This window comes from Siniperca chuatsi, linkage group LG7 (genome assembly GCF_020085105.1).
Source record: "Siniperca chuatsi isolate FFG_IHB_CAS linkage group LG7, ASM2008510v1, whole genome shotgun sequence".
NCBI lineage: Eukaryota > Metazoa > Chordata > Actinopteri > Centrarchiformes > Sinipercidae > Siniperca > Siniperca chuatsi.
The window spans coordinates 30,873,803-30,886,302 of NC_058048.1; the positions used below are offsets into that span (position 1 = coordinate 30,873,803).

Sequence of the window (12,500 nt, forward strand, 5' to 3'; positions counted from 1 at the left end):
TCGTCGTCTGCGGAAGTTACAGCTGTTACTTTAATCGCCTCTCACACGGGGCTGTTTGTGGCGAAGAATCAGAATCAGAATCACTTTATTGATCTTTAAACTCTTTCGTTGCAGCTGCTCGCTGTCACGTCAGCGCACACAGGAAGAGAAGCACTAATAGAAATAGAAATAATAATAAAATAAGTCCGCAACGAGACAATTACTTCTAGTAAGAAATGAGAGACGTGCAAATCAAAATATAAAAACGCTATAACACAGGTTAGATAAATTACAAAAGTGGATATAAAGTATAAAAGCTAAAATAAGTGTAAAGCACAAAAGTGGATTTACAGGTTGATGAGTATGTACGGTATAATACAATGTAATAATAAAAGTAATAAGTAATAGTGCAGTAATGAGTGCTGTTAAGTGTAGCAGATTAAGATGATTATGAGACGGAGGTAATATAAGTATGAATAAATATCAATAAATTAAACAGAATATTGCACAATATTTCAATTATTGCAGTGATGTTAATGATCAATGTCCAGTTTAGTGACTTCGGGTCATACAGACTGACACTTAGAGGGAGGAGTTAAAGAGTCTGATGGCCACAGGCAGGAATGACTTCCTGTGGCGCTCTGTGGTGCATTGTGGGGGGATGAGTCTTTCGCCGAAGGTGAAGACGCGAGTGTTTCCTGGGAGGTATTTACCGGAGTCGGTGGAGGGACAGAGGGCACACTCCATCCCCCAGCCCTCCCCGTACAGACAGCAGCAGTCCATGAAGGTGACCTGAGCTCCCAGCAGAGGACTCTGGCACACCAGGCCGGCTGTGACGTGCTGCCAGCACACAGACAGGTTCTCATCTGCAGGACAACAAGGGGGGGCGACGGACGTTCACGCATTCGAGTTAGCTTAGCTTAGCACAAAGACTGGAAACAGGGGGAAACAGCTAGCCTGGCTTTAATCTCTACAAAACAACAAGTGTAAAAAATGACAGACACAGTAACCAGGGAGGAGGAGGAGGAGGAGGAGGAGGAGGAGGAGGATGAAGGCAGATGTCTTACCCACAGTGAGGTGGGAGGAGTTGACACAGTGGCGTTGTGTGTCGTCGAGCACCAGAGGAGGCTGACAGCTGCAGTAATATGAACCCACCGTGTTGACGCAAACTCCTCCGACACAGCTCTCCTCCTCACACTCATCGTGATCTGACGCAGACAGACAGGTGGAGAGACAGACAGACAGGCGGAGAGGCAGACAGACAGGCGGAGAGACAGACAGACAGGTGGAGAGACAGACAGACAGGCAGGCGGAGAGACAGACAGGTGGAGAGACAGGCGGAGAGACAGACAGACAGGCAGGCGGAGAGACAGACAGGTGGAGAGACAGGCGGAGAGACAGACAGGCAGGTGGGGAGACAGACAGACAGGTGGACAGACAGACAGGTGGAGAGACAGACAGGTGGAGAGACAGGCGGAGAGACAGACAGACAAGTGGAGAGACAGACAGACAGGCAGACAGACAGACAGACAGACAGGCGGGGAGACAGGCGGAGAGACAGACAGACAGACAGGTGGAGAGACAGACAGACAGGCAGACAGACAGGTGGAGAGACAGACAGACAGACAGGCGGAGAGACAGGCAGAGAGACAGAGACAGACAGACAGGTGGAGAGACAGACAGACAGGCGGAGAGACAGACAGGCAGGCAGACAGACAGGTGGAGAGACAGACAGACAGACAGGCGGAGAGACAGGCAGAGAGACAGAGACAGACAGACAGGTGGAGAGACAGACAGACAGGCGGAGAGACAGACAGGCAGGCGGAGAGACAAGCAGAGAGGCAGACAGACAGGCGGAGAGACAGACAGACAGACAGGCAGACAGGTGGAGAGACAGACAGGCGGAGAGACAGACAGGCAGGCGGACAGGCAGACAGAGACATACAGACAGACAGGCAGGTGGAGAGACAGAGACAGGCGGAGAGACAGGCAGAGAGACAGACGGACAGACAGACAGACAGAGAGACAGGCAGACGTTTAAATTCATTACATGATGTGAAATGTTCGTTCACTGTCATCATTCTATCTGCTCTCTGTTAATATGCGGCTCTGGATCTGGATCTGGATCTCTGTTTGTGCGGGTGCCACCGTTTCACTTGATGTGAGATGCTCCACTCCTGATCTGATGGTGTTGCATGAACGGCTTGTAATGAAGAACTCCACCTCTTTAACGTGCACGAGCTCGTAGTTAGGCAGTTGGTAACCAGCTGCGAGAGACCACTTATCCACCAAGGTTTAGTTTGTAGGTTCAGTAAGACCAGATACCTCAAAGAGAGGCCGAGACCGGCCCCAGATCCCAGGACTGGCTAAATAAAAATAAATGCAATTAATTAAAATGAAAGCTCTCACATTAAAAGTCTCACTGGCTGCGTTTGTGTCTTATTTCTTTTTCGTTACTCACGTCTCTCCTGCAAAAGAGATCTTGGTCTCAGTGAGACTACCTGATTAAATAAATATAAGAGACATAAAACATGCGTCACTGTCCTGATACTTTCTGACCCTCTGTGTTATCAGGCTGTAGGTGTGTTTGTGTGGAACCAGGTCCCGGTCTGGGTTCGGGAGGCAGACGCCATCTCCACATTTAAGAGCAGGCTTAAGACTTTCCTCTTTGATAAAGCTTATAGTTAGGGCTGGCTCAGGTGAGTCCTGAACCATCCCTTAGTTATGCTGCTATAGACCTAGACTGCCAGGAGACTTCCCATGATGCACCTCTTTCCTCTCTCCTCCTCTCCCTCTCCGTCTGTATGCATTTTTATCCCATTACTGCATGTTACTAACTCGACATCTCCTTCTGTCTCTTTCAGCAGGTATTTCTGCCTCCCGAGCTGCAGAGTCTGGATCGGTGGTTGTGGGCCACTTGATGCCCCCGTGTTCCTGCAGAGTCTGGATCGGTGGTTGTGGGCCACTTGATGCCCCCGTGTTCCTGCAGAGTCTGGATCGGTGGTTGTGGGCCACCTGCTGCCCCCATGTTCCTGCAGAGTCTGGATCGGTGGTTGTGGGCCACCTGCTGCCCCAGTGTTCCTGCAGAGTCTGGATCTGTGGTTGTGGACCGCCTGCTGCCCCCGTGTTCCTGCTCGACAACTGCTGCTACAGTTGTTGTTATTGGCTCTGTTACTAATACTGTCATTATTCTCCCTATAGCTGTCATTCCTATTATTAATTTATTAACATTAATGTTACCACTACTATTACATTATCACTATTTTAAGATTCTATGTATTGTGCTTCCCTCTCCCCTCTCAACCTAACACGGCAGCGGAGGATGGCCGCCCACCATTGAGTCTGGTTCTGCTCGAGGTTTCTGCCTCTTAAAGGAAGTTTTTCCTTGCCGCTGTCGCCAAGTGCTTGCTCATGGTGGGATTTGTTGGGTCTCTGTAAATAATAATGTACGATCTAGACCTGCTCTATAGGAAAAGTGCAATGAGATAACTTCTGTTAAATAAAACTGAATTGAAACTGAATAGCCGTACGCACCGACACACTCCAGCAGCGTGCTGTTGTAAATGTATCCGCTGGAGCAGAAGCAGCTGTATCCGGGGATGTTGTTCGCACACATGCCGTTCTTGCACACCTCTGGATGGAAACGCTTACACTCGTCCACATCTGGCAGAAACAAAGGGAGGTTTAAGCTTTATTACAACTTGGGTCTTATTTTATAGTCGTTGCAAACAAACCTTCAGGTTAGACAAACTTACTAACATTTCAGGTGGGCTCACTTTATACATATATTTGTATTTATATAGCGCTTCTCTACCTTAACGAACAAACATTTTACATTCACACAAATACAAGATCAAGGACACTCGATCCCTCGCGGTTTGAGCCAGGGATAATACCTGAAGATTGATTATGAGGCAGATCTGAAGTTATAAGAAGTGTCCATAATGCACATTTATGGAGGTTTAGCTGTGACGGTTAAACCGTCAAAGACACTGATATATATCCCTGTAAAGCATCACTCGTACTGATTCTAGGAATGTGTGCATCATGTCCGTGCGCTCAGATTTATTATTTATTTTTCACTCAGTCGGGTGTAAAGAGTTAAGCTGCTGATGGTGAAAACCAGCAAGAACCTTTAAAACCATTAAAGTAGTACAGAGTGTCAAATTTGAGGCTTTTCTGTAAACGTAACAGGCAGTTTAGTAACCTGTGTGTGTTCTTATATCCCGGTGGGGACCCATGGGGACTTGCAGAGACTGGTTTTTGAGGGTTAAGACAGTGAAGATAGTGAAACAAACGTGTGTGTGTACCTCTGTAGCTGAAGGCTCCTGGTCCAGTGGTAACGTATCCTCTCCCACTGGGACACAGAGACAGAAACTCGGCTGCGCAGAAACACAGAGACGCTTTAAATAACGCCAGACGGTGGACAGAACGAGACACAAAGACAAAAACCCGACGGACATATCACTGATTCTTTCCGATACTGTCGATCACAACTGCATCTGCAGCCATCAGCAGCAGCAGCAATACCCGTGTTGCATCTGCAGGTTTTTGATGTGTAACTGTTCGTCGGGATCTAACTGAAGCTGACCTTCTGTTCCACGCAGACTCACGTTCATACAGTGAGATTTATACATTTTAAAATCTCCAAACCCTGTTTCACCTGGACCGCCGAGTCAGTTCTCTACATCACAGTAAACTGAATCTCTTTGGACTGTTGGTCTGACAAAACAAGACGTTTGAAGACGTCACCTTGGACTAGCTTCCCGTGTGCCTGGTGTCTCACCTGTGTCTGTGGGGGGGCAGGTGTGGTACTGGCAGCCCATCCCCCAGCCCTCCCCCACCGTGCAGCAGCACTCCTGCTGGCTGGTGTTGGTGGCCAGCAGGCTGCAGGTTCCCCGATCAGCCAGGTTGTAGTAACACTCCCTCAGCTCACCTGGACGAGCCGCGGGGAGGGGGGGCAGCCCCGGAGCCACCTCCACCACACTGACGTGGTAGGAGGAGGAGGAGGAGGAAGAAGAGGAGGGGAAGCCGGGGACTATCTCTGCTGCAGGAGGAGAATGGAATATGTTTAAATAATGTTTGAGATCTACAGGGTTCTGTGCAGCTGCAAGCGTTCGTGTGAGATGCTGGAGAGTTTGACTTCTCCAGGACTCTAAAATCTATTCAAATGAATCTGAGAAGTAGAGGTGAGCGGACCGATACTAAGTCTTGTTTTGGGTAGTGATACTACAACGTCAGTAGGATTGATACCAAAAAACTGGATGTGTCTCACATTAGATAATCTGTGCTGCTGTTGTGTGCAACAATCACCTCGTTGGTTCAAAGAATTCACAAAATAATAATTATTTACTAGAAGAAACTGTCTGTTGTGTGATTTAGTCAGTATGTATTCAGAAGCCTGTTAATGATGCAGGATCGGTTTTGTTACCTTGTGGTGCAGTGTTGACACAACGCCTGCTGCTGGTGTCGAACTCGTGTCCCCGTCTGTCACATTCACACATGAAGGATCCCTCCACGTTCTCACAACGAGCAGAACCGCACACACCAGGCAGAGACACACACTCGTCCTCATCTGAGAGAGACAGAGGGAGAGACAGAGAGAGAGAGAGAGAGAGGGAGAGAGAGGGAGACAGAGAGACAGAGAGACAGAGACAGAGAGACAGAGACAGAGAGAGACAGACAGAGAGAGAGGGAGAGACAGACAGAGAGAGAGAGACAGAGAGAGAGAGAGGAGAGAGAGACAGACAGAGAGAGAGACAGACAGAGAGAGACAGACAGAAAGACAGAGAGAGACAGACAGAGAGACAGAGAGAGACAGACAGACAGAGAGACAGAGAGAGACAGACAGAGAGACAGACAGAGAGAGGGAGAGAGAGACAGAGAGAGAGAGGGAGAGGGAGAGAGAGAGAGAGACAGGGAGGGAGAGAGACAGAAACAGAGAGAGAGAGACAGACAGAGACAGAGAGAGACAGACAGAGAGAGAGAGAGACAGAGAGAGACAGACAGAAAGACAGAGAGAGACAGACAGAGAGACAGAGAGAGACAGACAGAGAGACAGAGAGAGAGAGGGAGAGAGAGGGAGAGAGAGGGAGAGACAGAGAGAGACAGACAGAAAGACAGAGACAGACAGACAGAGAGAGACAGAGAGAGAGAGGGAGAGAGACAGACAGACAGAGAGAGAGAGGGAGAGAGAGACAGACAGAGAGAGACAGAGAGAGAGAGGGAGAGAGACAGACAGAGGGAGAGACAGAAACAGAGAGAGAGAGACAGACAGAGAGACAGAGAGAGAGACAGAGAGAGAGACAGAGAGAGGGAGAGACAGACAGACAGAGACAGACAGAGAGAGAGAGACAGAGAGAGAGAGAGAGAACAAAATGTCCGGGGGGAGTAAACAACGAGTGCAGAGACAATAGAAAGAAGATCAGAGAGATATCGTCCCGACTAGCACTAGCATGTTCCAGCTGGCTAGCCTGTTAGCGGTTAGCTCGCCAGCTAGAGTCGTTCACCTACGAACCCTGCGAGTCGTTCACTACGTCACCGAGACTCTGAAACCAAATATTAAAACGAAGACACACAGGTGAATTTGGCTGCGACACTTCCTGTTGTGACCAGCAGGAAGTCTGCGGCTGACGACAGACGCGTACCTTCGCAGGCCTTTCCGTCGGCGGTGGAGGTGAAGCCCTGGTCACACACGCACAGGTAAGTTCCTATCAGGTTCTGACAGAAGGCGTGATCGCCGCACACCGTCTTATTGGCACACTCGTTAACATCTGAGAGAGAGAGGGAGGTTAACTCTGAGCCAATAGATGCACACATATCAGCGAGCGTGTGTGCGTGCACATATAGAGGGGCTGATGTGATGTGCAGTCGGTCTCACCTACGCAGTTGCCGGTCTGTGTGACCTGGTAGCCCGGCTCGCAGGTAGTGAGGCAGCGGTACGAACCAATCGTATTCTCGCACCGCCGTGACCCGCAAACCGACCCGCCGGTCGACACGCACTCGTCAACATCTGAGAGAGAGAGAATTGTACAGTTTAATTTAATTTCTGATTATCTGTTTTGTTCATTGTTACAAAATGCGTTTACTAAAGTACTCGGTAAAGTTTCGAGCTACTTGTACTTTACTGGAGTTTTTCCATTTTCTGCTAATTTAAACTTCCACTCCGCTACATCTCTACTCTTTTGACTGCACCACGATTGTCTGGCAGCTTCAGTTGCAGGTTCGGGTTCAGGGGAGACGCCTCAGGTGACGCACTGGTCAATTTTTTGATTTTGGGCTATTTTGCTTCAATAACAAGTCGTCTTTCAGACTAGCGGGAAGAAAACGTCTGCTCTCGAAATGTATGCGAAAAGCACATTTTTAATTGGATGATGCTTCATTTGCATATTTAAAACATACAATTTGGGACAAACAACGTTTAATACAAACAATAAGTGTCTTAATATAAGTTATGAATTAATAACAGTAATAGTAATTACCCTGTTCACCTGCAGTGTGTTGCAAAATGTGTGGAATTTAACAATATGTATCTTTAAAGGCCGAAATCTCCACTTCAGTAGCACTTACATACTCCAAACTTTCCATTTTTATTCCTGTCTATATTCTGAAGGTTATTACAGAGGGGTTTGTTCAGATATCATTCACAGCCTGATTTATATAACATTTTATTTCTAAAAACATGCCGAAAATTGATTTTTTTTTATGGCTGTTGACGGTATTTTCTGATCTATGGAGTGATAAAAAGAGATATCCGACTCTAATATGTCAACAAAATGAAACAAGAACTTTGAACCTGGCTTTATCCTCCGTTTAGATTTCTGTTCTGGAAATGTGTGCAAAAAAAGTGCATATTTAATGAGATAGTGCCTCATTTGCATATTTAAACATACACTTGTAATACAAAGAGATAACTGTCTTAATGTAACTGGGGACGTTTCATGGTGATATCGATCAGTTACGTTTTTACCCTGTTCACCTGTAGTGCCTCGCCTTAACACAAAATATAATCAGCAAATAAATTATGATGTATTATTACAGATTAAGATGAAACTTTATTGATCCTGGGGGGAAATTCCCAAACTACCCAGCAGTATATAAAGTAATTCAAATGAGCTCCACCTTCACCAGCTGCACCGTTAAAGTGATGAACTAATACATCAATAAATATAATACAATAATATAATATATATTATTCTGCATAATGAGTACTTTATTTGTGGTGCTTATACTTTTGTAGTTTTAAGTAAGTCAAATTTTGAATTACTTGAGTATTTCTACACCGTGGTATTGCTACTTTTACTGAAGTGAAACATCAGAGTCCTTATTCCACCGCTGCTAATTTATATATTGTTTATACAACTATATATTTTATAAGGTGAGAGAAGGTTTTGAAAGAAAGTTACCAGCTGTCAGACAAATGTAGTGCAGCAAAAAGTTCAATATTTCCCTCGGAGACGTAGCGGAGTAGAAGTAGAAATACTCAAGTAAAGTTGTACTTGAGAAAAATTTATTTAGATACTTTCCACTACTGAATTTGAGTTTTGAGGACATTTTATCTGCACAGGGAAAAGACTTGAAATAGGTTTAGGTGACTGTGTGTGTGTGTGTGTGTGTGTGTGTGTGTGTGTGTGTGTGTGTGCACCGAGGCAGGCGGTCTTCTCTGGGTTGGTGGTGAAGCCGGTTTGACACTGGCACTGGAAGGAGCCTTCAGTGTTCACACAGCGACCGTCCAAACACACACCCGACTTCACACACTCGTCCACATCTACAGACAGAGAGAGAGAGAGAGGCTGTCACTGCATGTAACACACACACACACACACACACACACACACACACACACACACACACACACAAACACATGATGTATATAGATGTCGTGACGACGGGCCAAGGATGACATCACCATTACATCAGCTCTAAAAGCAGAAAAATAGGAGGCCAGACCTGAGCTGAGCTGCTGTGAGCAGAACAACACGAACACTGAGCTCTGAGTTTCCACCACGCAGAACCGCGCTCACATCTGTCTGCAAACACTCCAACACGCAGAACCACGGTCACATCTGTCTGCAAACACTCCAACACGCAGAACCACGGTCACATCTGTCTGTCTGCAAACACTCCAACACGCAGAACCGCGGTCACATCTGTCTGTCTGCAAACACTCCAACACGCAGAACCGCGGTCACATCTGTCTGTCTGCAAACACTCCAACACGCAGAACCACGGTCACATCTGTCTGTCTGCAAACACTCCAACACGCAGAACCACGGTCACATCTGTCTGTCTGCAAACACTCCAACACGCAGAACCACGGTCACATCTGTCTGCAAACACTCCAACACGCAGAACCACGGTCACATCTGTCTGTCTGCAAACACTCCAACACGCAGAACCACGGTCACATCATCTGTCTGCAAACACTCCAACACGCAGAACCGCGGTCACATCTGTCTGTCAAACACTCCAACACGCAGAACCACGGTCACATCTGTCTGTCTGCAAACACTCCAACATGCAGAACCACGGTCACATCTGTCTGTCTGCAAACACTCCAACACGCAGAACCACGGTCACATCTGTCTGTCTGCAAACACTCCAACACGCAGAACCACGGTCACATCTGTCTGTCTGCAAACACTCCAACACGCAGAACCGCGGTCACATCTGTCTGTCTGCAAACACTCCAACACGCAGAACCACGGTCACATCTGTCTGTCTGCAAACACTCCAACACGCAGAACCACGGTCACATCTGTCTGTCTGCAAACACTCCAACACGGCAGAACCACGGTCGCATCTGTCTGTCTGCAAACACTCCAACACGCAGAACCACGGTCACATCTGTCTGTCTGCAAACACTCCAACACGCAGAACCACGGTCACATCTGTCTGTCTGCAAACACTCCAACACGCAGAACCACGGTCACATCTGTCTGTCTGCAAACACTCCAACACGCAGAACCGCGGTCACATCTGTCTGCAAACACTCCAACACGCAGAACCACGGTCACATCTGTCTGTCTGCAAACACTCCAACACGCAGAACCACGGTCACATCTGTCTGTCTGCAAACACTCCAACACGCAGAACCACGGTCACATCTGTCTGCAAACACTCCAACACGCAGAACCACGGTCACATCTGTCTGCAAACACTCCAACACGCAGAACCACGGTCACATCTGTCTGCAAACACTCCAACACGCAGAACCACGGTCACATCTGTCTGCAAACACTCCAACACGCAGAACCACGGTCACATCTGTCTGCAAACACTCCAACACGCAGAACCACGGTCACATCTGTCTGTCTGCAAACACTCCAACACGCAGAACCACGGTCACATCTGTCTGTCTGCAAACACTCCAACACGCAGGACCACGCTCACATCTCTCTGTCTGCAAACACTCCAACACGCAGAACCGCGGTCACATCTGTCTGCAAACACTCCAACACGCAGAACCACGCTCACATCTGTCTGCAAACACTCCAACACGCAGAACCACGCTCACATCTGTCTGCAAACACTCCAACACGCAGAACCACGGTCACATCTGTCTGTCTGCAAACACTCCAACACGCAGAACCGCGGTCACATCTGTCTGCAAACACTCCAACACGCAGAACCACGGTCACATCTGTCTGCAAACACTCCAACACGCAGAACCACGGTCACATCTGTCTGCAAACACTCCAACAGGCAGAACCACGGTCACATCTGTCTGCAAACACTCCAACACGCAGAACCACGGTCACATCTGTCCGTCTGCAAACACTCCAACACGCAGAACCACGGTCACATCTGTCCGTCTGCAAACACTCCAACACGCAGAACCACGGTCACATCTGTCTGTCTGCAAACACTCCAACACGCAGAACCACGCTCACATCTGTCTGCAAACACTCCAACACGCAGAACCACGCTCACATCTGTCTGCAAACACTCCAACACGCAGAACCGCGCTCACATCTGTCTGCAAACACTCCAACACGCAGAACCACGGTCGCTCACATCTGTCTGCAAACACTCCAACACGCAGAACCACGGTCACATCTGTCTGTCTGCAAACACTCCAACACGCAGAACCACGGTCACATCTGTCTGCAAACACTCCAACACGCAAACCCACTCACATCTGTCTGTCTGCAAACACTCCAACATGCAGAACCACGGTCATCATCTGTCTGCAAACACTCCAACACGCAGAACCACGCTCACATCTGTCTGCAAACACTCCAACACGCAGAACCGCGCTCACATCTGTCTGTCTGCAAACACTCCAACACGCAGAACCACGGTCACATCTGTCTGTCTGCAAACACTCCAACACAGAACCGCGCTCACATCTGTCTGCAAACACTCCAACACGCAGAACCACGGTCATCTGTCTGTCTGCAAACACTCCAACACGCAGGACCACGCCACATCTGTCTGTCTGCAAACACTTCAACACGCAGAACCGCGCGGTCACATCTGTCTGCAAACACTCCAACACGCAGAACCACGCTCACATCTGTCTGCAAACACTCCAACACAGAGAACCACGCCACATCTGTCTGCAAACACTCCAACACGCGCAGAACCACGGTCACATCTGTCTGCAAACACTCCAACAGGCAGAACCACGGTCACATCTGTCTGTCTGCAAACACTCCAACACGCAGAACCACGGTCACATCTGTCCGTCTGCAAACACTCCAACACGCAGAACCACGGTCACATCTGTCCGCCTGCAAACACTCCAACACGCAGAACCGCGCTCACATCTGTCTGCAAACACTCCAACACAGAACCACGGTCACATCTGTCTGTCTGCAAACACTCCAACACGCAGAACCACGGTCACATCTGTCTGTCTGCAAACACTCCAACACGCAGAACCACGGTCACATCTGTCTGTCTGCAAACACTCCAACACACAGAACCACGCTCACATCTGTCTGTCTGCAAACACTCCAACACAGAACCGCGGTCACATCTGTCTGTCTGCAAACACTCCAACACAGAACCGCGGTCACATCTGTCTGTCTGCAAACACTCCAACACGCAGAACCACGGTCACATCTGTCTGTCTGCAAACACTCCAACACGCAGAACCACGGTCACATCTGTCTGTCTGCAAACACTCCAACATGCAGAACCACGGTCACATCTGTCTGTCTGCAAACACTCCAACACGCAGAACCACGTCACATCTGTCTGTCTGCAAACACTCCAACACAGAACCGCGGTCACATCTGTCCGTCTGCAAACACTCCAACACGCAGAACCACGGTCACATCTGTCTGTCTACAAACACTCCAACACGCAGAACCACGGTCACATCTCTGTCTGCAAACACTCCAACACGCAGAACCACGGTCACATCTGTCTGCAAACACTCCAACACAGAACCACGCTCACATCTGTCTGTCTGCAAACACTCCAACACAGAACCACGCCACATCTGTCTGTCTGCAAACACTCAACACGCAGAGAACCACGGTCACATCTGTCTGCAAACACTCCAACACGCA

At 48.4% G+C, this 12,500-nt stretch overlaps 1 protein-coding gene across 8 annotated transcripts in view; it reads right to left on the minus strand.

Moving 5' to 3' along the window:
- LOC122879177 (latent-transforming growth factor beta-binding protein 4) overlaps positions 1-12,500 on the minus strand; it is a 104,521-nt gene that overhangs the window by 12,861 nt on the left and 79,160 nt on the right. For all 8 annotated transcript variants that reach the window (XM_044202985.1, XM_044202984.1, XM_044202981.1 and 5 more), the window contains 9 exons: positions 8,624-8,746; positions 6,860-6,991; positions 6,627-6,752; positions 5,411-5,554; positions 4,766-5,026; positions 4,290-4,361; positions 3,514-3,642; positions 1,047-1,187; positions 693-845 (listed from right to left, as the gene is read on the minus strand). In XM_044202985.1, the coding sequence (XP_044058920.1) occupies positions 693-845; positions 1,047-1,187; positions 3,514-3,642; positions 4,290-4,361; positions 4,766-5,026; positions 5,411-5,554; positions 6,627-6,752; positions 6,860-6,991; positions 8,624-8,746 (1,281 nt within the window). The remainder of the gene's footprint in view (positions 1-692; positions 846-1,046; positions 1,188-3,513; positions 3,643-4,289; positions 4,362-4,765; positions 5,027-5,410; positions 5,555-6,626; positions 6,753-6,859; positions 6,992-8,623; positions 8,747-12,500) is intronic.